The 25,695-nt window shown below is 46.8% G+C and overlaps 1 protein-coding gene across 1 annotated transcript in view; it reads left to right on the top strand.

The window, feature by feature from the left end:
• Positions 1 to 25,695, top strand: part of SND1 (staphylococcal nuclease and tudor domain containing 1) — a 418,878-nt gene that overhangs the window by 298,456 nt on the left and 94,727 nt on the right. Inside the window, exon 16 of the mRNA XM_004265475.3 lies at positions 24,137 to 24,246. Within this exon, the coding sequence (XP_004265523.1) occupies positions 24,137 to 24,246 (110 nt within the window). The remainder of the gene's footprint in view (positions 1 to 24,136; positions 24,247 to 25,695) is intronic.

Raw genomic sequence — 25,695 nt, 5'->3', positions numbered from 1 at the left:
GGAGTGCAGAAGTTCTGTTGAGCAGCATAACTTTTCTTTTTTGAGGCCCCAGCTGAGGTTAAGTACAGATGAATTAATAATGAAGTGAAAGCAGCCTGGTTATATGACTTACTCCATTTAGCTATGTCCTACAGCCCCAGGGGCATCAGTTGCTGAGAAAACAGACATTAAACCTGTATTCACCATGATCCTTCTGTGTTGATCGGTGCAGAAAAATGGACCACGTTGCCGTCTATATTCACATCTTCTCTGAGTTATATTTTAGGAGGGAGATTAGGGCCAGACTCTGAGAGCCTTTAAGGGATCATATCAGATGCTGCAGTGTTACAGTGAAATTGGAATGAAAGGTCAACTTCTGAGAGGTTCAGTACCAGCCTGCCAGCTTCCCAGGAACATCCTGGTATGAAGCTTTAGGGGAATCCAAGGGAAATTAGGTCTTGGAGAAGAGTTTTCTAGAGCCAAATGTGTCCTTTCCTTCCCAGATGGACTTGGGAGGTGTAGGCAGAGGTGCCTTAAACCATAAAAAAATCACTTCTACTTCTTCCTGGCAAGAGAGGGCATTCATTAAATGCGTCCCTATCTTTCGGACCACGTAACCCCCTCACATGTGGACCTCTGTAGGTTTTTCTGTGGCCATAGCATTCTATCCAGACAGTTAGTGAATTTGTCGTTAATGTAGATGCATACCTGCTTTGCAGAATTAAATTGCCTACTTGGGTAATTAGGGAGCATGAAATTTTAACGTATCACCCAAGTATCTAGGTATATTTCTAAAATCCTGCTGTAGTCAGTCAGTGGCCACGTTTTTTCATACAGTATCTACAGATGGTACTTATTTAACGTCCTTTCCTTCCTTCTTTCCGTTAAACAAATGGAGCTACACGATGGTGAGTTCTGGGTTCAGACACGCTCATTTTGAGCTGCTTGAGCAGCAAGCTGAAAATGAAACTAGAAGAAACCTTGGGATGATAGCAAAACAAATAAAAATTAAATTCTTTGATTGTTTGCCACTGTACCAAGCACGTGCAAAGAGCACTCCTTTTCAAGAAAGAAAGACCTAAAACCAACACAACCAAAATTTAAATACTACTTTTGCCATGTGAAATTGTCTAATCAGCCTCATTTTCCTCTGTTGACATCATCATCTTCTGTTTGTTCTGATGCTTCATTTTTAGTATCTCTATGGGCTTATGAAAGCAGAAAGATTGCCTGGGTTGGAACAAGCTTCTCTACCATTTCCTATGTGTCCGTTCTCAACCAAAATAAATCAGCGCAAATACCAGTGTCTGCTCCTCACCAGGCCTTTGAGACCTGCTTGGAAGAAAAAGGAGGGTATATCTTATCAGGCTAGCTGAAATCAACAAGCAGGACACCCTTCACCAATAATAGTGTTGCCCTTTGGAGTCAGAAGGGCATCTTTCTTAGCATTACCTTTGAGAGCTGATTGGCCAGACCATTCTCAGCACGTAACCTGTGAGTTCCAGTGATTTGATCCTATCAGCACATTAAGATCATTGTGCATAACTCTTAAAATTTGTTAAGAGAGCATCAAGGTAGGATAACCACGTTGGTGTATATTATTTATGCCTTTTCTCGTTATTAAAAAGAAGAAGTAATTTCAGAGTTCTAATGTAAAGCTGAAGTACACTTTGCATAAAGAGTATGATGGATTTTCTCACTACTTGGAATTGCTGTGCTTGAAGGAAAATGGGGAATGGGAATGAATATAGTCCAATAAATTAAGCCTTGAAACCCAAACAGTGCTGTGTAAGCAAGCTGACTACAAATCAAACACAAGTGTTTGCTAAAGAGTACGTGCTCTCAGTTGGCTGAACAGAACCAGCCTCTTTGTACATATGTGTATATTTCTCTTGACATGTGCGAAGACTTGTTGCATTTCCATTCCTGTGGCCTCAGATCTCTCTGGCAAAAAAGTATCATCCACTCATGAAGAAGAAAACTGCAGAGCAGATTTCCCCAAATGGCAAAGAATAATCTTTCTCAAATGTTGACAACTAGCAGGTGGGACTTGGGTGGGTTTTCTAGCTTTAAGGATCCCCAGATTTCCTATGTTTGTTTTTTAATATGTGATTTTCATTTCTTAACATTGTTCTGGCTAGCATATACCAATCGTGGAAGGCTAGGTCATCGTGTGGATCACAGCAATCGAGCGCAGTGTGTTCATTCTTTTCAGCCCCATCCTCCAGGCAGCTTCTGATAGCCTTTCTGGAGCAAGTGCTGGAAACCATCCAGCTCCTCATTTTACAGATGAGGAAACAGAGTCACAAAGAGATGGAGCGGCCTCGTCATGGTCACAAGCTGTATTAGTCATAAGGCAGGGGCTTCTTCCCATGGAATTTCATCTCTGTACCTTGTGCTCTGGCATAGCGTGTTCTTAACTCACCTTTTTTGAACAGGTTGCTCCCAACTTAGAGCCAAAGCTACTTGAAGCATGAGTTCAAATGACACTGTGATCTCTTGGAGTCTATAGAAAAGTTTGGAGTAGAGCGTATTTTCCTTCTTAGAACCTCACGTCAAATGTCCAGTTACTTTTTAGCTTATTCTGATGACTGCATTCCATTTGATCTGTTTTTCTCTAAGTTGTTCAACAGCCATGGGCCAAAATCATTATGTTCTGAATGAACCAGGAGATGGTGGCAGCTAGATTTGAAACTGAAATGCAAAGCATGTGCAGGGTGCAGCAAGTTGTTCGCTTTGGGTGATTGAGGATGACGGGTGAAGGAGTCCGAGGAGGTGGGGGCAAGTGTGGCATTTGGGGTGGAACTTTTCTGGACTTCCCATGAATTGCAGGATGTTTAGCATCTTAGCTCCCCTCCAGGGTGCCATAGCACCCTCTCCCGGGGGAAGCATTGGGCGCATCAGTAACCACTCCTGCAGTTCTCCAAACACTCCCAGGTGGCGTTCGCACAGCCCCCGAGTGAGAGGTCTATTGGTTGGTAGCAGTGTTGGAGAAGGACGACAGAAACATGGAAAAATGGTTCTCCTGCTTTAGGAGTTGGCACTCTCTTTTTCAGTAGGATCAGTATTTAACAACGGCATCCAGAAAGAGAACTCCCATGCCACCCTGATGCCTTATGCACAAGTTAGTGGCAGGGATGGGGTGGTGGAGAAAAATTTGCTAAAATCACAGTGGAAAAAAGCAGTAAAGGATGTAATTTCTGCTTTCATGGAACTGTCACTTGTTGCCATCCATGCTGTTTCTTTCTGGGAGCATGAATAACAGCAGCTTGATTTACTCCCTTCCTAAATTCCCAGCTGTTGTCTGTTCTTCATGCTTCACAAACGTCAGTGAGAAATAAGCCCTGGCATCTAAGAGATGCAGACCATTTCTTCCTAATCAGCACCCTATCCCCCCAGCTGCTTCTTACTCCTGCCATGTTCTTTATAATCAAAAGTGTTAGCATTGTGTTGTATTTTTCTTGTGTCTTTTTACATAAGGGTATGGTAACTCTGCATTCGCCTGGAAACTAAAGTTCCTAAAATTATTTTCAAAAGATCCAACAGCATTTTGAGGGTCATTGGATCTCCCATCAAGCAGTGGTTTAGACCTTGGTTAAAGATACTAAAACTTACCAGGACGATTATCCTCTAAAGGTATTAGCTTGTATAGTAATACATACTTTTCAGTGTTTTCACATACTTTTCCCCCCTGGGTGCCTGTTACAGTGCTGTGAGGTAGGAAGGGCTGCTGTTATCACCAGTGAGGCTGAGAAAAGCTGTTACTTGGCCAAGGTCACATAGCTTAATTAAGGACGGAACTGGCACTCAGTACCCCGCCATTTCCTCCTCCTCCTTTTCAGGGACTGAGGGAGGAGACCAATTTGATTTGTCCTCTTTGGATGTCAGAACAATGTTTCTTTTTTTAAAGGAATATTTTAAGCTTTTCAATTCCGATCTTCCATTGAGACAAGTTCTTTATTCTTCTGCCAATGAAATGTGACCTCCTGTCAATCAAATATCTGTGTCCCCCTTTAACTCTTGGTTTTGAAAGTTGTCTCAGTAACACAGACCTGCAGTCCCTGTTGCCTGGTGTATATATGTAATGTGGGGAAAAGCCATTTCCATGGTAGTAGGAAGTTAAAGATTTTTGTGACGTGCTGATGAGTTATGAGTCCACTTTTTACTTTCAGCCCCCTTTGAATTCCTCTGCAGAGGTTTGATGATTAGACAATGACGGAGGGAAGAAGAAAGCTATGATAATGGTTTTCAAATAGATCGTAATTTTAATTAAAAAGAAATCTGACTGATAACATGAAATCTGACTGATAAAACATGTTTAGATAGTAGGTATGCACACAGTGTTAGAATAATTATTACCTTTTTTGATTCTGTGAAATTATAGTAAAATTTGTTGGGAGAAAGAATGCATAGGAAGCAGTTTGTTTTATTAATAAGCCAGTTCCTTTTCTGCCTTAGAAGTGAGTATAGTAGGATGATTTGGCATTGTGCTTTCCCAAGCACAACACATCAGCTCTCAAATATCCTGACCTGGGCTGTGGTTCTCAGAAGGAACTCGAGTGTCCTGCCAGGCACATCCATAGAGTCCTTTGCTCCTGCGCCCCTCCTGATTGCCTTGCGTAGCACCCTTCTGCCATTGTAAACATTGGGAGCACCAGTAAGCAGTCCCCCGCTTTTGCTAGGTGCGTGTTCCTCTGGCCAGTTATTGTTCACTCTTTAAGAGTGAACTTCAGGGGTGACTCCTGTCCAGATCCTTTACCTCCTCTGTGTTCACAGGGCATCCCGTGCTGCCTCTATAGTTGCATCATCCTTGTAACCACTTTGTAGTTGCATTGGCTTGTGACTGTTTCTTTGTCTGGAGTTTTGACTCTGGGGACATGGTAGAAACTCTGTAAAGGGTGGGTGGGTGGGTGGTGATCTACTGTTCAGCCTACCCAACCACTGCATTCTGAGGAAGAGCATCACTGTGGCGTGTCCCTTTCTCTAGCCTGTCGTTGTGAGTGCCTTAAGCCAGGAGAGGGAAGGGGTGTGCTGACTGGGTCTTCCGCCACGCATCGAGGCAGAACCTGCAGTCTCGCGCAGCAAGGCGGAGTGTAGGGAAAAGTAAATGACTTAAGAGACAGAACGCTTGGGGTGTGATGCTAGCGCCACTCCCTCGTGTATAAAATGACAGAGGTGGACAAAGATACTCCCAAGGGTCTCTTAATAACTCTGACTTCGGGAGTTCTGTGAAATACCCCTTCTTTAGGGAGACACTTTAGTGAATTCATTACAAATATGAATTTCTGACTCACAGAAGCAGACTCAAATCCTGGATCTGCCATTTATAAACCCTGTTATGTAGGGCAACTTATTTAACCTGTCTTTGCCTCAGTTATCTCATCTGTAAATTAGGGGTGCTCTAAGTGTTAAATAGCATGACGCATGGTTTTTTTAAAAGTACTTAATCCGGTGCTTAACCACAACGGAAGATACCGCTCAGATTACAGTAGCTGTTATTAGACTAATTTCTTTGGGATCAGTCTATATTCTCTTGATATATGTAAAAAAAAAAACCCTTTCAATTATATGTAAACCTCGCTGTGATAATACCAACTACTTCCTAATGTGTTTTTTGAAAGCCAGCATAGCCTATCAGATTATCTGTCTGCTCAGGAAAAGACATCCAAAAACAGAATTCCATAGGCTAAACCAGGACCCTGGGCAGCCTGAGTAAGATGAAGTGCATTCAGCCCAACTGATAGGATCCAGTGGCAAGAACAACTGCCTGTCAAAAGATACGGCTTATAATCTGTGCCTCATAACCAAGTTGGCCTGTGACTTTGTGTAGGTCATTTAATTTCTCTGATTTCCTGTTTCCTCCTCTGTGAAAATACAGAGCTTGGGCTGAACGATTTCTAAGGTTCTTTCCAGCTGTAAAATGTAATTCTGTAAATGTTTAGGTGGTACATGTAGATGTCCTTACAGTCATTTCCTTTCGTGTTTTAGGCTGGAAACCTAGGAGAGATAGGCAGTGTGGTTTTCGTCTCTCCAAGTTTTCCTTTAAGTTCTGTGTGTTATAGAACTGTCGTCAGTGTGTGCTTTCTAGGTCCTTTGTACATGAACTTGTATTAAGCCATGTCCCCCAACCCCCTTCTTCTGTTGAACGCCGGGTGTTAATCCCTTTTCGATGTTATCTTGTTAACTTTGACCCCTGATTCTTGCCTCATTGAATCTTTGTTCTCATCTGATATATATTAAATAAGCAGGTCCTCAATGTCTTTACCACAAAAGCACTGAATTCAAGTGCTGTGATTCATTCATTCCTTTAACGATCTTTTTACTGCACTTTCACCCAGCTTCAGGCCACCCTTTGTAGCCAGATTATTTTGCTGGACTTCAGCTCTGAGTTGTTTAGATGTCCCCCTACCCTGTAGCTCAGTTTCTTTGCTATTTAGGGTGATCACCAACCTTTTTATCCATCTTGGAAAGCTTGTAGGTTTTCTCTCCAGAAAATGCCAGATACGGGAGAGAAAGGGTGTAACCAGCCAAGGAAAGAGAGGGCGCTTGAAAAAGCATTGTTATTCAGAATGGCCAATAGTTTAATACGGCTGGCATGTCTCCTGTAAGAGGGACAATGGTTGAAGATGAGTTTGGGAAGCCAGATTCCCCATCTTTGAAGGGCCCTGTGTCCATGCTGCTTAGATTGTGCCTCATAGAGAAGTCGTCGATGACTTCGAGTCGTGAACATTCTTAGTGAATGATGAGTCTGAAGAAGGCTGTCAGTCTTCTCTTCAGAAAATACATGACCACACAAAGATTTTCATACAGTTTCATTGGATTGGCAAACACTAGCCCAAGCCCACCCCGTCCCTGACCAGGTTAGGAATCCCTAAGGTGAGTAATAGGAAGCAGTGAATGGTGGGTAATGCGTTATGTCTTTTTGTTCTTTTTCTTTTTAGTTTTAGAAATGATTATTATGTAGTAAAGCACACAGATCTTAAGTATACAGCTTGATTCATTTTATGTATATAAAAGTACACAGATAACTGCAAGTAACCAAGTAAACCACTACCCATGTCGAGATATAGAATATTTCTAGCATCCCAGCAGGCTCTTTCTTGGCCTTCCCCTCAAAGATAACCAGTATTTTGACTTCTGTTGCCATAGATGCGTTTTGCCTGTCTTGGACATCATACCTGGAATCATAGTCTTATTTTACCGAACTTTATTTTACCCAGCTTTTGTCTGAGATTCATCCGTGTTATTAGATATAGTGGAAGTCCCTCCTTTTCCACTGCATTATCTATTTTTAAGAGATTACTTTTACCGCAATACGAAGACTAGATTGGGAGAACCCAAACTGCAGTCAGGATGTCTGGATAGGATGAAGAGGAAAGAGCAGATCTGGTTAGGAGGGTTCTGATCTAGAATTCTGCTGGTTGTTTGATAATAGAGGATGGGAAAAGAGAGGTCGCTTTTCTAGCTTGTAAATAATAGAACGTTTGCAAGGAGAGGGTTATTAGGTCACCTTTGAGACCTTGAACATTCGATGCCTGTGAATTTTTGCAGGTCCAGATGAATTTGGTAGAAAGGTCAGAACTAAAGATGAAAACTTTGAGCATCAACAGCTTATAATGGAATCTGAAGCACAGGGAGTGAATGTGATTGCCTAGGATTGGAGGTTAGAGGAGAACACAGCTGTGAAGATGCAGGTTTAAGGAGCAGTCAAGAGAAGAGGTTCTGGGCTTCCCTGGTGGCGCAGTGGTTAAGAGTCCGCCTGCCGATGCAGGGGACACGGGTTCGTGCCCCGGTCCGGGAAGATCCCACATGCCGCGGAGCGGCTGGGCCCGTGAGCCATGTCCGCTGAGCCTGCGCGTCCGGAGCCGGTGCTGCACAACGGGAGAGGCCACAACAGTGAGAGGCCCGCGTACCGCAAAAAAAAAAAAAAAAAAAAAGGGTTCTGACCGTGGAGACTTAGAGAAATAGGAGGGGCACTGGGCGGAAGGGTCAGCAAGGAAGCCGAGCCAAGGGCAGCGTGTGCGTCATGAAGGCGTGAAATTTGGGAGGAGGCTTTGTGAGGTGTTCTGTAGCACCTCTCCTCTCCCACTCCTCCTGTATGTTTATGTTCTGTCCGTATACGTGCCTGTCGTCCACACTGAACTGTGAGTTCTCAGAGGGAAGGTGCTTTGTTCTTTCCCCTACTCATTACTTTCCAATATCTAGCAGAGTCAATCTTTTACCTGGAAGTGCTCATGGAATGTCCAGGTTGCACTTATTTCTAAGGCAGTCCTGAATTGGATGCCCTTCCCTGATGAACACCTGAGTCTCCTGGGGGGGTCTCTTGTTGAGGGAGCTTGGGCCCAGGCACAGAGCTGGTTTCAAAGCCCGGGCTCTGCAGAGCCCGAGGGGCAGCGAGCAGCGGCGCTCTGGGAACGCCCTCCTCTTCAGCAAGCTGGGCGGCTCCTTCAGTTACATAAGATGTGTGTGTTCTGGCAGGGAAGAGCTGCCTGAGTGAGTGGTTAGCAAAAATGATTTGTGTGGAGTTATTTTGAGACCCCACAGGAGGGAATGGCAGCCAAACCCTGCAGTATTTTAAACCGCATCACTCATCTACAAAGATGAATCCATTACAGAGTCTCAGCCAGAACACTGGTAACAGGGAGCTAAGAATCTTCAGGGTCCTGGCAGATGATAAATGCCAGTTCTCCCGGTCCACACAGGTGAATGCAGTGCTTTAGACCGGACTCAGTGCCTCCAGGTTCTCCCGCACGTACTCCTCCGTCCTGTCTGCCCTGAGGGCTGGAAGTGGCCGTGCAGGTTTCCTTCTGTGGCGTTGGCCTGGGTCACGAGGCAGCAGCAGTTTGATTATGCTCTCATTCGCTGTACAGGATGCAAATGGACTTTTTAGTAGAGGAGGGAGCCCCCTTTCTGTGGCCCCCAAACACATCATTTAGCGACTGGGCTCCTTTTGGTTCCAGGCTGGCCAGGAGAAATCCCTCCTTCCCCTTCCAAAGCATTCACCTTTCTCCTGACTTAAGTGTGAACAGCTGTCGAAGGGTGGGTCAATTACAGAATATAGAATTTTCCCGTTTAGCGACATTAGCAGAGACAGCCTCCATCTGAAGCACTTCTCTTGTCTTTGTTTCCCCTTGGCTGTTACGCTGTGAAATTGCCTCCTTGCTCCTGCACCCTCTTGCTGACAGCTGTCCTCTTTGCCATTCAGGAGCCAGCACCTCCCTACGATGGCTGACTGAGATGGAAAAGGCCTTCTCCCTTTTTCTCCCTGGGTCCACAGTTGTGTAGCCGGAGAGTTCCATGTGCTGGGACATCTGATTGCCTTCTGACCCCGAGGGATCCATCTGGGCTAGATGTGTTTTAGACACTTGCTAGGCTGTGGAGGGAGGGTCCAGAGAGAAAGAAAGAACCCTATCCACGACTGTCCATCTTGTTATATATATTTTAGAGAACAATTATTTAATGACACAAACTATGGAAACTGAAAAATCGTTACATAAAACAGGCAACCACGTGGTTGCTTTTCAGAGCCCCCCAGATTCCTTACAGGAATGTGTCCTCTGGCATTTATTTGAAACGTAGGGGCCTTGTAACAAGCTTCTTATACCCCAGCACTGGTCCTACTAGGCAGACGTGGAAGGGGGCACACTTGAGGAGAAGCACTGCTCACGCTTGTGCGTGTGAGAGAGAGAGAGAGATGGCTTCCCTGCCACTTGCACCCCAGAGGAGCCGCTGTCCATGGTCTAAAAGGCTTCAGCTGATGACATTTCTCTCTGGTGGTGATACTGGACAAGGCTGGCCTGAAGGGGCGTGGGGCTGGGATACGGTAAAGCGTGAACTTGGAGCAGAAGGAAGTGAGAAGACACAAACAAGCCAGCATCGAAAGTTTTCAGGATGATAAAAGGGAACCTGCAGGCAGCCTAGGGCTCGGGAAGACACGTCCAGGGCGTGAGGCGGCGGAAGTGCGGCTCATTGTTCCTTTGTCCCTGGAATGAAGCTTGATTCTCATGTATGCTCTGCCAGGGAATCCACCCGTTCCTGTCTCTGGCCTCTGCCCCTTCAGGCACTCTTGCTGCGTGTCCGTGCCCGTCAGTAGGTGGGTGCAGCCCTGGTGTCACTTCCCCACAAATAGCAGTTTCTGATTTGCGTCATTACGGCCACTGCGGTCTCCTGAGCGCCTCCTTCCTCTGCTCTTCAGTCCGCCTCCCCCCACTCCCCTCTTCCCGCCCTCTTTCCTTGAATGTGTGAACACATGCAAGTGTGAGCACGTGCACACACCCCGCCGTGGTTGTCACAGCACCCGGAATCACCATCAGGCAACGCGCTTCATTGCGAGCTGTGTTTGGGGAGTTGACGGTCCCCACCATCCCTCAACACACCACTGCCACTTCCTCACCAGTCGCACCCTTATCAGAAATCACGATTTGAGGCGAGCGTCTCGTCCGGGGGCTTATGCCTCATGCCGTCCTTCACCTGTGAGTAATGAGCCCACTGGGGCAGCTTTCCTGTCCCTTGAAGACGGGCCCAGCCTGAAGGACAGGTTAATATCTCCCATTCGCTGCAAAGAATCAGGCAGCTTGTCTGTCAGGTCCCTGATTTTCTCCCTCCCTGTCCTCCCTTCTCTCCTGCTTTTCAAATGAAGCTTTTCAAATGAACCCGGCGTCACAGTTCAAATCCTGGTGCTCCGGTGCCCTGTTGCCACACTGTGACAGGAGCTAAAAAGCCTCAATTAAGTGCGAGCCGTGCTTTCACTGTCCCACTGGCCACAGTAACGACTGAAATCATCCTTTCTTCAGGACTGCATCAGTGGAAGGCAAAGGACACAGAAATCCTTTTCTTTCCCTCAGGTCTCCCAAACAGGGAAGATAACCACTTCAATAGAACAATCTTTCCCTGAATTCTGCAAAGTGGACTCTAGGCAGTGGTTTGGATTTGCTTCCTTTTTATCCCCAGTAGCCCTGTGCATGAGAGAAGGAAATGAATAGACTGCTTATCACCACACCACCGGGGTCTCCAAGACAGAGTGGAAGCTGGCTGGAATGGAGGCCATGACGGCCTCCGCCTTCCTCAGGATGGGCTCCACCTCTCCCCACAGTCCCTCGAGGGCGCCCATGTACCGGGGGTTCTTCCTGCGCGGGGGGAGCTGTCTCTTGCTGCAGCCTCCTGCCTGGAGGAAAAGTCTAACACTGCCTGGTCCCAGGGAGACGGGGCTGGTACACAGTCTCTGCGCACTCCTCCCTGATCAGTCCAACTCAGGCAGCAAATTTCCCCTCCAAAGGTGCCTCTCTCCTCAGCGTGTAGGAAGGGTTGCTCCCTGGTGAATGAGCCCCGCCACCACAGCAGACGTTTAATTAAGTCGACTAGAAAGGTGTTTCCTATCGGAAGATGCCCTTCACATTATCTAGGCTTAAGGAAGAAAAGCAGGAGAATGGTAGGAAATCAAAACCCACGTCTTGTGTGGGTGTTCAGTCTGGAGAAAATAAGTCATGAGGATGAGAGGAAAGAGATGTTGTACTGTCTTCAGATATTTGAAGGGCTGTCAAGTGGGTGATGGATGTTTTATGTGATCCCAAGGAACTGGACCAGATTTTAGAAGGCCTAGAGGGTCAGGTTGTGATTTCTGATTTTATATGGTAAACTCTTGGAAGCCACTGAAGGGTTTTGAGCAGAATACTGAGCTTTAGGAAAATTAATCAGGCAGGAAGAATCAGGATAGGGGAAAATGGAGGGCAGGTAGGTGGATCAGAGGATTCTTGGCCAGAAGTGACAGGAGCTTGAACAAGCAGAGTTAGGTTGAGGGTTGAGAGGATTCCATGGATCATGTAAACAACGATGGAGGTGGAATTAATGGAATCGATAAGATGTAGCAATCATTAGGTTATGTGAATAAAGTAGGGACAAATCAAAGATAAGGGAGATTGTTAGCCTGAGGGGTTGCTAGTACTGCAATCAGAATAGGGGACAAGGAAAGGAGCAGAGGCGATTTAGCAAGACGATAAGTTTGTTGAGTTTGAGGTATTGGCAGGACGGTCAAGGGGGAGATATCTGTCAGACACTTGGGGATTGGGTCTAGAGCTTAGAGGACAGTTCAGGCTTACATGTCTGTAGGTTCTGGGTGATCACAGTGATGGAGAACATGGAAATGGATGGACTTTCCAAGGAAGGGTGCAGAGAGTGAAAAGAAAGAGGCCCAAGACATAACTGAGGGCAACAGCAGGAGACAAGACAAACAGCCCAGAGAGAGGACCCCAGTAGAGGGGAGGAAAGAATTTCACTACAGGGTTGGGGCACAGTGCCGCGCGCCATATAGAGATGGAGTGGGACCCCTGCTGAGAAGAGGTGATGAGATTTGTCAGTGAGGAGGTTACTTTTCCAAGTAGAGTAGAAAGATAAAGTCTGAGTAGCAGCAAGAAGTATGATAGTGAAAGTCTGTTGTCACGGAGCGGAAGGAAGCAGTTGTGGTGAGAAACAGAGAAGGGCAACTCCGGAAATTTCAAAGTTTTGAATGGGGTCTGTGGGAGTAGAGTGGGAATAAAGGGGGCAGATGGCAAGTACAGGAGAGATGACGTTCCTAGAACGGGGTGCAGGAGAGCCAGCGTGCGGGCACACACCCGTGCTTGACGTTGGCTGCCTCAGCTTCCCTTGAGCCACATTTGCTTGCTTTTCACCTTCTCAGCTGCATGACCAGGGGCTTTTTTAGTATCTTTATTATTATTATGCTATTACCTGTACTGATATTCTGGTTCTGGGAAGTTAAACTCTGTCTTGCCTGAACTTTTTTTTTTATATATAACTTTTTTAAGGGGGTTTGTTTTGGTTTCTTTTCAGTTTATTTTGGCCGCATTGGGTCTTCGTAGCTGCGCGCGGGCTTCCTCTAGTTGTGGCGAGTGGCAGCTGCTTTTCATTGCGGTGCGCAGGTTTCTCATTGCGGTGGCTTCTCTTGTTGTGGAGTACAGGCTCTAGGCACGCGGGCATCAGTAGTTGTGGCACACAGGCTTAGTAGTTGTGGCTTACGGGCTCTAGAGCGCAGGCTCAGTAGTTGTGGTGCACAGGCTTAGCTGCTCCGCGGCATGTGGCAACATCCCAGACCAGGGCTCGAACCCGTGTCCCCCGCATTGGCAGGCGGTTTCTTAACCACTGCGCCACCAGGGAAGGCCTGAACTTTTTTTTACCCAGTTTACAACATGCTTTAGAGCAAGAGTCGGCAAACTTCTTCTCTAAAGGGCCAGAGAGTAAATAGATACTGAAGTTTGAATTTCATACAGTTTTTCACAGGTCACAAAATATTTCTTTTTCAACTATTCAGAAATGTAAAAGCTGTTCTTAACTCATAGGTTGTACAAAAACAGGCAGTGGGTTAGATTTAGTCCTCAGGAAGTTGTCTGCTGACCCCTTTTTTATGGTGCTAACCAAAAAAGGTGAAGGCCAGTCTTCATCCACAGGCCAGAATTCAAGCTACTTGTCAGGATAGGATGTATTTCTATATCCAAGATCAGCCTGTGGTCTTAAAGAACCTTGGCTCTTCAGAATTCCTCTCCTTTTTGGCTTGTTTTCATTTATTTCTTTAAGCATAGAGGTAGTGAGGTAGAAGGCTCTTCCTAAGAGCTGCTGAGCTCTCAGATTTTTATTCATCATCCTTGCTTTGGGGGGTGTTAGTATTCCTGACGGTAGCTGGGTTTTCTCTTCTGCAGTTCCACTGGCTGAGCATACTAATCTCTAGACACTGGGATTTCACTTGCCTCAGGAGAAGAAGCTCAGAGAAATTTTCTATGAGTGGAAAGCTCAGCAAAGGCAGTGGTTTGGAAGTGTACTCCACACATCTCAGAACCATTTTGTTCAAATGACAACACAGCTTGGTTTAGAAAAAGTCACTCTAAATTTATGCGAGTAAGCACCTTTTACATTTGCCTGCCAGGTGTGTGGCAGGATACCTTCTGGAAGCTGGTAGTCGGAGGATCCACATGCAGGTTTCCTGTGGCTTTCTCCCTACCCCCAGAGCCGTTCTCTACCAGCCTGGACAGGAGATTCAAATTGCTCTCTTTATCCATGAACATGGAATTTAAAAGACCAAGACTGGGATTTGGGGGTACCGAAAATGACATTTATTTTTATAAATCTAAGTTTCATTTGATTCAGAGATAAAGTTACATGTTTAAAATAAGTCAGAAAAAGCAAAAGTTGAGGTTCTCATAGAAACCAACTCCCCCTCGCTGCTCAGACATGGCTTTGCGCTTGTTAGGTGCTGTCTCCATGGTGCCACAGTGTTACGTAAGAGCTTGAGCCGTGTAGCTCTCTTGTCGCCGGAAAGACCACTGTGGGCCTAGCTCTTGACCTCAGACGCTTTGTTTTCTATGTAATGAGGCTATGAGGTGGCTGTTTTGATATGGATAATTAGGAGAAACTCAATGGAAAACATTTTTAGAGGGCACAGTTGTTTCATTCTGCTCCTAGTTGGTGGTGATATTATTGCAGCTGCTGCTTACAGCAAACCCCCAAATGAACGTGTGTATCGGGAAGCCGACAGCCTGCCATCTCCAACCTCCCCTTCACAAACACACCCCCAGAGAAAGCCTGGCTGGCTTATTTATGGCCATGCGCTTGGGATGTCATGGGAAGGGAACGGCCTTGTTCATCAGTCAAGAGTTTTTTCTCCCTTTAAAAATCATTGTTTTCAGATCTTGCTCTGCAGTGGGGAGAATCATAAAAGGATATTCTGATGCTGGCCCGATTGTTATCTGCCACACCAGCTCCCCCTGAAAGAGCTCTTCTCCCTTTGGGGAATGATTCTTCGGTGTCTAAAGCCAATGATGAATCAAGTTGGATGAAGCCAGTTCTGCACACTGCCTGTCTTGCCAGACTGAGAGCCAGCAACCAGTGTGAGGCCTCTAAGCCATCCCTTCCTCGTCTCCTCCTCGGACAGTGGTCAGTGATTTAGCATCTAACACTCACTCTCCTTAAAGTCCCAGAAGTAAGAGTTAGTAGATTTCCTCATGAACTCACCAAGCATTAACTAGTATGCATACGGGAGCTCAAAAGGGGACATTGTTATCACAGGTTTGCTGCATCTGTTTTTGCTAGGGTTTTCTCCTCTCTGGTGTTTGTTTAGCACACAATTACTGAGTATCTCCTTACTGTGGCTCCAGAGAGAACTAGCATACCCCTCACCTCAAATAAGTGCAGAACGGGATCCACCACTGACAGGCTGATAACTAGAGATGAGACTCGAGACGTCACCCCTCCCCTAGTGGTCACACTATTGTGACTTGTGCCGGAGAAACTTGTCCCTCCCTTCTGTAGATGCCTCCCTCCATCCCTCCCTTTCCTCAAAGGGAGCCGAAATTCCCGTCACATTGTGGAGAATGGATCTCATTGCTCCTGTCCCCAATTAACTTCGGTTTCTGGTCTTTCAACAGATGCATCAAACATTAGCAAATCAGGGCAACCTAATAAAAGTCTCCCCCAAACAACTGGAACTGTGAAGTAAAAACAGCTTCAGTCTCGGCTTTTGCCCAGTTCCGACTCCCCTGACTACCATTACCTGAGGAGTTTGATCCCTTTAATTAGGATTCCTTCATTCTTCTTTTCTCCCTTTATTCTCGTCACTGAAAGAGCCTCAGCAGTGACATGTTCCAAAATTGGCCCAGAAGATGCTGCCTCCCCCGAGGTAACAAAATAGCGGTTTAGAGAACAAGGGAGAGAATAAAGAATCTGAGACAATGCAAAATCCTAGTTTCATTTCTGACCCTTTCAGTACAAACTGAGGCCTTGTATCGTGTAGAACTAACTCTTGGGAACCCACTGGTCTACCGTTTGCCTTGCTGTTTGGGCCATCTTGGGAACGTGAAAATATAGGACCAGCTGGTCCAAGGTGGGACGGTTTGCCATTTTCAATTGTTAACTGACTCACTGACGACATTTGCAACTTGAGACCTCCAATGATTTCTGCTTTAAAGCTTATGAGAGGACTGAGAGCAAGCTTTTTTGGTACACGAGATGTATTACATTTCTCAGCTCCAACAAGGTACAGTGGTTTGGCTTTGCATGTAGATTCAGGTGATAACCACATCGCTTAAGATTAGGCGGGTGGCCTGTCTGCATCTGCCTTCTGTGCCGCTGGCTTAAGAGTTCTGGATTCTGTTCTTGGTGCTTAGGGCAAGAGTAGAAAAGGAAGAACATGGCACTTTTCTTGGACTACATATGGAGTTCAATGTCTAACTCCCTGTGCGAAGTGAGATTTTTTTTTGCGGTACACGGGCCTCCCACTGTTGTGGCCTCTCCCATTGCGGAGCACAGGCTCCGGACACGCAGGCTCAGCGGCCATGGCTCACGGGCCCAGCCGCTCCGCGGCATGTGGGATCTTCCCGGACCGGGGCACGAACCCGTGTCCCCTGCATCGGCAGGCAGACTCTCAACCACTGCGCCACCAGGGAAGCCCCGATGTGGGTTTTTTAAATTTTGTTTTTCACTGGGGGGAAGGATGGCAGGGGAAAGTATAGAAGTGGAACTCATTGAATGTGAGGGTAGAAATCTCTGCTGAGAGTCTGTGAGGTATAAGTTGGCCAGCCGCAGCAGCAGGAACTCAGGCAGAGGTATTGGAGTGCAGTCAGTGTGACAGGAATCTTATTTTGGTGTTCTTTCTGTGCCTCGCCTTGTCCTTGACGTTTACTCCAGGGGACTGTGTTTATGTAGAAAGAAGGGAGAGGTGTCCGTGGTTTCCTGTCTGGGAAATGTACAGCATTTCATAGCATGCTTACCCAGGGTCTTAGAGACCGGGGATGAAGATGCTCCGTGACATGAGAGTCTAGTCCTCTGTCCCTTTCCCAGCTGTCTGTCCCCCAGCTCTACTTAGCTCCATTTTATCTGCTAGCCAGGTATGTGCCATGTGCTAGCCGATAAAGCCTGTGTTTGTTCTGAAAGCCCCACCAGAACGGCCGTTTTGTCTCCGCTATGGTTTGATCAACAAAATTTGTTAAAATTTCAGGGAGCAGTATTTAAAGCAGAGGTATTTTGACTTGAATATTACTTAAGAAGTCTCTCCCTAAATATAGGAAGTAAAACCATAGCCCCCTGGTCTGGGCTGCTTTCACAGAAGCAGAGGGATGGGCTTTGTGGCCACCTTTCGGCTTTAGGATCGAATAATTGCCTTTTCATTTCCGTTGGGAAACTTACCGATGACCCCGTAGTCATCCCTACACCAAGGTTTTCCGATATTTCGTCCAGATTTTCTTTCCCCTAATAATTGCACCCCCTGTTTTTAGGCTAAGCATTTTCCCTCCTTTTTGTGTTTACACCTTTCAAATACTTGCAGATTGTTATCGTGTCACCCTCTTGGTCACCGCTCAGCCGAGCTGTACAGATTTAAGCACCTTTAACTGGCCTTTCCAGGCAGGCCTGCCCACCCCTGAGTCATCTCTCTGAGTGCGCTCCGAGCATGGCCGCCTGGAGCCCAACATGGGGTCACGGGTGGGAATTGTTTTCCTCCTTTGTCGAGTTGGAAACTGAACATAGCTGCGGTGCAGCAGCCTCAGGTCTCGCTCACACTGCTGGTCGTTGCTGCCCATGTCCCCTGTGTATTTGAGTTGCGTTTCCCAAATGTGCTGATTCAAAGACCCGTGGGGCAAAGGGTGTAGCTGTGCTTTCTTTTTCGTCCTTGAAGTGTTGTGTCACCATGGGGAAGTGGGATGTGTGTAATTAGGAATTCTGTCAGCCCCCTCTCCTGGTATTTGCATAAGGTCTATGACCCTGACTGTTCACGAGCCATTTCCTTCTCTGTGTATGGACTTCTGTCCCAGAAGTATTTTTCATGGATGTTCATTCAGCATTGATTGAGGATCTATAGTGCCACTGTGTGCTAGGCAGTGTGTCAGATGCTAGAAAGATCTGAATAAGATACAGTACCCACCCTAAGAAGCAATTTAGTTTTAGTTTAATTTGGGTTGGAAATGCCAGATTCTTACATAGGCTTGCTCATGGTAGCAATGAGAGGAGAGAGCAGATTTATGGGAACATCCATGAAATTGTTAAACAGCATCCAAGGTGAGGTCAGATCTCCCAGATCCCGGAACGTAGAGGATGGTCGTGGGTCTGGTGGCTCCAGGACCTCGCTGCAGGTCTCTGGTGTTAGTGCTCCAGTGCTGATGCAGTGCGCTCCCCTCCTTCCTCCTCTTCCTCACGGGCTGATGTTCTGCATGCTGCCCAGTTCAAATTCCAGAAAGAATCTCTCTCACCTGTCACCTTTCATTTCTCTTTAGACAGAGCTTTTTTTTCCCCCTCTGCCAGCCTGCTATAAATTGACTATCCTTGAATCAAGTGCAGTAGCAACTCTCCCCTCCCTCCCTCCCTCCCTCATTTCTCACCTTCTGCTCTGACCTCCATCCCCAACTGCTGGTTGGGGGAGAGGACAGAAGCCAGGGTCATGTGCTGGAAGACAGCTGCCTGAGGCTGACACTTAGCAAGGGACATGGCAGTGGCGAGCCCACGATTGACTTGTCTGGTGCATCCTCCCAATGCATCCACCTGCCATAATCCAGTTATGTGTTATTTCTTAACATTCTTCACCCTACAGACTGAATGGTAAATTCCATCACCAATAGCATACTTCATACGATGGCAGGGGAAAATAATATTGTCATGCTGCTAATTAAGCTTCACTAGGACAAAGCCAGTCTTTTTCATCATTGAGTTTTCACCTCCCAACCCAGTGCCTAGCCCAGAGTAGGCACTGATGCGTATTTGTGAAACGGGGGGAGGGAAGGTCTGCCGAGGGAACTCGCCAAGTATCTGAAGTAGGCAGAGGGCGAAGGTGAGGTCTGCGTGCGTCCTCTGCCCTTGCCTCCATAATGTCCGATGTAGTAACGAGCACACAGTGGACAAGCAATAATCACCCTCAACCTATCCTTCCAGTTGGTTACTGTTTCCACTAGAGTTCTGTTTCCTGCTGTGAATGCCTGGTCTCTTGTTTGCTGGACTAAGTGCCACTGGGAAGCTGTCCCTTCTAGCGGAGGCAGATTTGCCATACTTGCCATACTTCCCTTTCACTCCCAGTAAAAAAAAAAAAAAAGCCACCATGCTTTGAGCCCAGCTTGGTTATCATAAAGCTCAGCATACAGTGTAAAATATTCAGAACGATGCACGACTCTCACATAGCCATCAATAGAATCTTATACAGCCATTATCGGATCATTAACAAGAATTTGTACTTCTCGTTCCACAGCTGACTGACCGAAGTGTTTGTGTTAATTGACCTAGTTAGTCAATGTCTCTAAATGTATAATTTCTTTTTAATAGAATGCTCTTATAGCCCAGCATTTTACATTTGAAAGGAGGCACCCTATACTCAGGGAGTCAAGCCTTGGATGGGAAATCTCAAAAGGGCATAACCCAGATTGTAGGATTTTCTGGCCAGGGGAGAATTTGGAGTTTCTTCATTTTACAGACAGAGACCTTGGGGCTTGGAGAGGTTTTATACTTTGTCAGTGGCAGAGTAGAAACCAGAAATGATGTGCTGATAGCTAGTGATGAATTTTCTCTTTCTAAACTGTACAAGATGAGGCAGATCCTCTTTCTGTTTTGTTTTTAAGTAGTCTTGGTCAGCCATCATATCCCAGAAAGCATAGAAAAGGTGTGAGGAATGATGGGTTTTTCCCTACAGGCAGGTCTGTCTGTCAGGCTTTAAAGAGGTCAGGGAGCCTCCGGAGCAGGGGCAGGTGTGTCTGGCCTACCTCTCCGGCATCTGCCCTTGGCGGAAGTCAGCTGCACCTGCCCCGGGGGGGGGGGTCTCTCTCTCCATTCTGCCCCCCACCCCGACCCCATGGTAGGGAAGGAAATATTCAAGAATGTTGGGGAACTTTTTTTGTTTTTTAAACGAAATGTTTGTGGTATATGAATGGCTTGCCCGTGTCAGGGGTGAGCTTGGCGGTTGACCTGCACCTGTGGTGTTGGGAGCGTAGCAGACTCAATGTGCCCTCGTCAGGGCCTCATCGGGAAAGACAGCGGTTGGTGGTGACGTGCGTGATTCAGAACCGCGGGCTCTTCCTGGCCTGGCTGTGGAGGGCTCCTGGAACCCGGTGACACCTCGCTTCCTCCTCACCGTCTCGGGCGCTCACCTTTGCCACCGGTGAGCCTGCCCAGCTCTGCCTCTGCAGTTGCTTTCAGAGACCCCAGCTTTCTTTCCCGTGACGTGCTTTCTTTAACCTTTTCTAAGTCTGTTGTATTGGTAACAAAGCGGCACAGCCAGCCCAGCACTGCAGTGGCCTTTGAGTCAAGGTGCAGCGTGAACGGTGTTTCCTTACTGGCCAGGCTCTTGGAAAGGGAGGGCTCGGCGGGCCTCTTCTTGCTGATGGTGCGTGGCCTTCCCCTGCTTTCAGCAGCCGTGTCTGTCTTTCCAGCTTTACGATGTTACCTTGTTTGACTTGCTCCCTGTTAGTGGACAGCATATTTCTCGCCCTGTCCCTTGATCCCTTGGGACACAAAAGCCAAGTCCTGAAGCTGGTAAGCACTCGGTGTAGACTTTGACCTCTTCAGGAGGGCCGTCAGGGCCACCCGGCGTTCTGTCTTCACACCCCAGTCTTCTCCCGGCGTTCACCAAGCCGTGGGCCTTGCCCCACCAGAGGTCTTCAGTTAATTCAGTGTCATAACCGTATTTTTTTCATTAATGAAACAGAGAAGACAGCGTGTCACATGTAGTCACGATTGACCACTGCTCTGTGGAAACTTTGCTGTATATGTGTACATACCCATATTTAAGTGTGGGGTGGGGTCATAATCAACGTTAAAAGTTTGAAAAACGCTCGTCTACACAGTCCGTCTACAGAAATAGCTTGGCTCATAGGTTTCTAACACTCAGATATCCAATATTATAAAAACCCTTCCCCCTATCCTGGCCCCAGCTGCGAGCCCTGGTCTGCTAATAGATTCCATCTCACCCACACACTCCCTGTTTTGGGATCCCGTCTAGGGCCGGAACCTAGGGGTTCCCTGACCTCTGTGCTCCGGTCCTACAGTGCCTGCACCTCTGCTACGGTGATGACCCGGTACCGAGAGCCCTGCCGTTACATGTAAACCCCAGCTGTGTCTCCACTCACCTGCCCGACAAGAAATCGAGTCCCCAGGCCCTGCACTCCTACCTTGTCTAACACCCTCTGGGGACAGCAGTACTCAACTCCAAAACTGGGTTTTTGCTCAATAGCTTTAGCACCTGGCAGTCTAGGGTTCAGATTGGCCACTTAGTAGCTTGGTGATTTGGGTCCTTACGTCAGTTCATAGATAGTCAAGGATGCTCAGTAAATACTCATTTTTCCCGCTCTTTGTTCTCCTAGCACTTATACCTGGGTTTAGCTGGGTTTCACTGTTTGATACCTGCTCCCACTGGATCTATTTTTAAGATCCACCTCTCTCTATCCTAGTAAGTAGTGTCGACTAAGCCATCCCTGACCCTGAGCTGAGATGTGACATTGAGACAGGTTTTGACTGGGAAGGGGTTACTTCAGAGGAGACAGGTCCAAGAGAGGGAAGAGTCAGCCCAGCAGAAAGGGAAGTAAACGATAAAAGCAGAGATGGTATTCTTGTTCTCAAGTAAATTTTCTGTTCGCTTTCCTTTCTCTTACCTACCTGCCTGGCAGGAATTGATGTGCTTGGATGTGTTTACTTTTTCCACTTAAAGGGCAGGGGAACATCCTGGTTCAGCTTTCTCCTCTCGAAGAGCTGCAGCCCAGCTCCTGGCAAATAGAGGGACAGTGGAACGTAGGCCCTCCTTCGCCTCTGGGTCCACATGCAGTGGTTGGTGTTTGGTCACCACGGGCCCATGTGTTTCTCTCCAGGAACGTGATCTGAATCCATTTCAGCGTGACGTTTCAACTCCCTGGGCTCACGGGGCCATCTTGCTTCTCAGTTTAATCAGTTGGTGGTCTCCCAGGATTCAGAGAGGGCTGCTGGGGTCTCTTGCTCTCTTGAGACTTCCGAATACCAAGACAGCTACAGGAATAGAGTGGGGACATCTCCTCAGCTAGGGAGACTCTTTGGGTCCTTTAAGTGACACAGCAGTCCCACCAACAGCACCCCAGTTCTGCCCCATCCAAGAGTCAGACACAAACTGAACACTTGTTGTCGCGTTACTCTTGTTTCCTCAACAGTGCTTTACCTATGGTTATGTGACCAGAAGTTTCAGTAGAATTGTTTATTTTTCTTTCTGACAATTATAATTTTTGCTTAGTTCACAGATACAGAATGAAAAATGTTTTTGGCTATTAATGTTGTAAGAATCATGGCTGTCTTTCATTTTACTTGTTCCCCCATCTCTCCTTTCAAGGTTAATCTCAGGCTTTTTGGTTCTGTGAGTTTGTTGATGTCTTTTTCAAAAATCAGTTCCACTTCTCCCTCAGAGCCTGGCACTGAAGTGCCGGGAGAGAGTGAGGCGGCCTTGGTGCTCTTGCCCAGGTGACACTGAGGTAGGACTTTCACCATCCCCGTCTTCATGCGAGCGGGAGAGTGGTCCTGGCACCAGCTCCAGCTGCTCTCCTGCTGCAGTTTCTCTCCTTGTGCCGTGCTCCCCATCCAGTGTTCTGTTTGATGTCGTGTGTTCCTTTTTTGAGGCTTGGAGAGAAAGCTCTGTTCTTGAGCTTCTGAAAGACCAGGGTATAAACTATCACCTCTCCTCTGAGCTCCATGACCTTGAATCTGTGCTGTGGCCAGAAACATGAGTAGCCACCTGGCTTCATCCGTAAGGGATGTACCTTCTGCCCCGGCAGTGGTGGCCCCTCTTCTCCCAAAGGCTCCCAGCAGGTGTCTGCAGTAGCCTAGCTGCCCTGCTGCCGCGCCTCCCTGTGCCAAATCTTTTGTAACTTCACCTGAGGCTGTTTGTAAATAAGAGGTAACACCTTGCAGTCCTGCCTTATTGCCAGCAGTTACTTAGAGACACGAGCACTAAGTGCACATCCCTCCTCACCCACCCCCCCATATTTTGATTATTTTCTTTTCCTATGTCTCTAGCCTAGTTCAAGTTTTGGCTTTGTAAGTACAGCTGCAGTTTGAATATTTTGGAAATATTTATAAGTCTAATCCAGACATTAAAATGTGACATAGTTCATGGCCTCTCACAGGTGACCACTGTTGGTGATAAATATTTGCAAAATGAATGATTGAATCAAAGAGAAAGAAAAGGCAGTCTGCATTGGTTAGGAGCACCTATATTGTATAAAATACTGTCCTTGAATAGGTAGGAGTGTGAAGGGTAAGATTTTGTCCTCAGGAATCTTACAGTCTAGTTTGCAGATTGAAAGATGTGACTGAGATTCTGAGAGTAGGTAATTGTGTCAGTGATAATAATGGTAAAATAATAAGAGCTAAAATGTATTGAACCTTTCCGTATGTCGGGCATGGTACTAAATATTTTACCTAATAATCTCCCCTAGCTCACCCAACAGCTGTGTGAAGTAGGTTTTTTACAAATAGGACAACTGAGGCTTTGAAAGGGTTCAGTAGCTTGGCCCAGGTCACAGATCCTAATAGTTACGTAGGGTGTGAATCCAGGTGTGTCTGCCTCCAGACACCTGATACTTCATCAGGATTCTGTTTTTTCTGTCTCTCCTTCTGAATGAAATACTGATGGTACTGTTGTCCCAAGTATAGCCAGAGGACAGAGGGGGAAGCTTATTTGAAGAGGAAAATGACACCAAGTTAACACTTTTGCATTGGATGTGAAAGTCAGAGAGTAAAGAGAAAATGGCTGGAATGGCTGTCAGGAGGCAGAATGGCTGGGGATATCAGTGTAATTTAGGTGAGAGAGCCATTTATTTAAGTGATGGTCCAAGCAGTGAGACTGTAGGCCCGTAAGGAGTGAACAGTCCAAGATGAGGATTCATGCCACATGTTGGGGTATGTGTGTTTCCTGCATATCTTATTTAGAACTCCCCAGATGATCTTAGTAATTCCCAGATTCTGTGACTGGGATCCCCTCTTCGCTGTTACTGCTGTGATAATGTTAGTTTTTCCCACCTCCGGCGAACCAAACGCCTCCCCTTCTACCACTGCCTCTGCCCTACCTCATGTCATGGCATTCTGATCAAATGCCTGTCTTGTTACAAGGGTCAGGGGACCATCCTTGCTGGACACCAGGCCTAGTGGACCCCTTTTCATCACAAATTCTTCTTTTCTCCTGACACAGGCATCGAATGCCCCCGAGGAGCCCGAAACCTCCCAGGCTTGGTGCAGGAGGGAGAGCCGTTCAGTGAGGAAGCAACGCTTTTCACCAAGGAGCTGGTGCTGCAGCGAGAGGTAGGGCATCTTCCAGGGGCTGCTTGGATGAGGAGGGGGAGAAAGTGGGGCTCACTCGGTCTGATGGCAGAGATCAGTCTGTCCCTTTTTCCGGTGCTCGGCCTTCCCCGGCCATGATCCATTCTGTGTCTGCCCACGTCCCGTTCCTTGAGCCCTGCTTCACTGGCCAGTGGGCGTCCTGAGATGTGGGATGAACACCAGGCCGGCCCAGCCAGGATCCTAAGGCTGAGAGCTTACGGCCTTGCAGTCTCCTCCTTGGCGAATTAGCTGAGCTGCCTGCCTCCAGCTGGATCTAGAAGCTTGACTAACCCTGTCAGGGGCCAATTTTCTTTGAACGTTTATTTGTATCTTTGAGTAATTGTATTTTCTGTAGCGGGTTTTCTGACTTAATTTAATTGTATTTTTGTTTCTGCCTGTCGGGCTGGCTCTTGCAGGCGGGAGTTAGGCTGCTCAGCTGCCATGGTGCCCATCTACCTGCTAATTTTTATCAAGTCATAGTCAACAGATCCATCTGCTTTCCAGGAGTATGCCAGTCACTCATCCTGCTAGGTGGGCACAGAAAAGGAACAGTGGGGAGTGTGCTGGGCTCAGGCTTAGGATTTTAGGTCTGCCTTTTTCCTTTTTTTTTTTTTTTAACAAACTCATAGGGTACCTCCTGCTTTCATGCAATATCATAATACACACAGTGAAAAAGATTATGGGGGTTCTAGAGGTTATCTTGCTCATGAGTCTTTGTAGGTTTTGGGGAGCAGATGTGTGGTCTTCTTTGGGTTGCCAAGTGATACAGATACCTGTTTATAAGCTTCCGCATCTCTCATTTTGATTTGAAACGCCAGTGAATATATTGGGGGGGAGTGCTTAATGCCCTTAATTGTCTCATCCGCTCTATTTTGTTTGTGGTCAGATGCATTTGTTTGTGAAGAAGCCATCCTTATGCATGCAAGGTGTCTTTCCCCTCCCCCCTATTTTGTGACTCCACAACATAGGTTGAATTGTTATCAGTTAAAGATAGCTTCCCACTAGAGAAGTATTTCAAGAATCCAAACACTCCTGTTGTCTGTCAGTAGCTGTTGGAAGTTTTTGACATTGCACAGGAATTAGGTCGAAGGAGCGGATATTTTAGAATTCCCCTCTGTAATATCCCCTTTGGATAATGCACTACAGAGCTGTTTCATGTTGGAATAAGCAGGTGAGTCCCTTTGTTGGTTGGTTGTGCTTCGGATGGGGGGAGGAAATCCCCTCACTGGGCTGCCTAGGACATTTGTTAGTAACATCCTCGTCACTTACTCTCTAAGTCACATTTCTGTTCGTTGCTCACCATAGTCCTCTTCCTGTTGTTTCCTGTCTCCTAAAGCTTCTTTCCCTTTCTTTTTCAACTCTTGTTTCTCCAGCCACTTTTCTTCCTGATCATGTTTCTGGCCCGCTGGTGATATCCAAAAGCACAAGGGG

This window comes from Orcinus orca, chromosome 9, assembly GCF_937001465.1.
Source record: "Orcinus orca chromosome 9, mOrcOrc1.1, whole genome shotgun sequence".
Classification (NCBI taxonomy): Eukaryota; Metazoa; Chordata; class Mammalia; order Artiodactyla; family Delphinidae; genus Orcinus; species Orcinus orca.
Note: the sequence above shows the minus strand (reverse complement) of the source record. Positions and strands in the feature narration are given on the sequence as shown.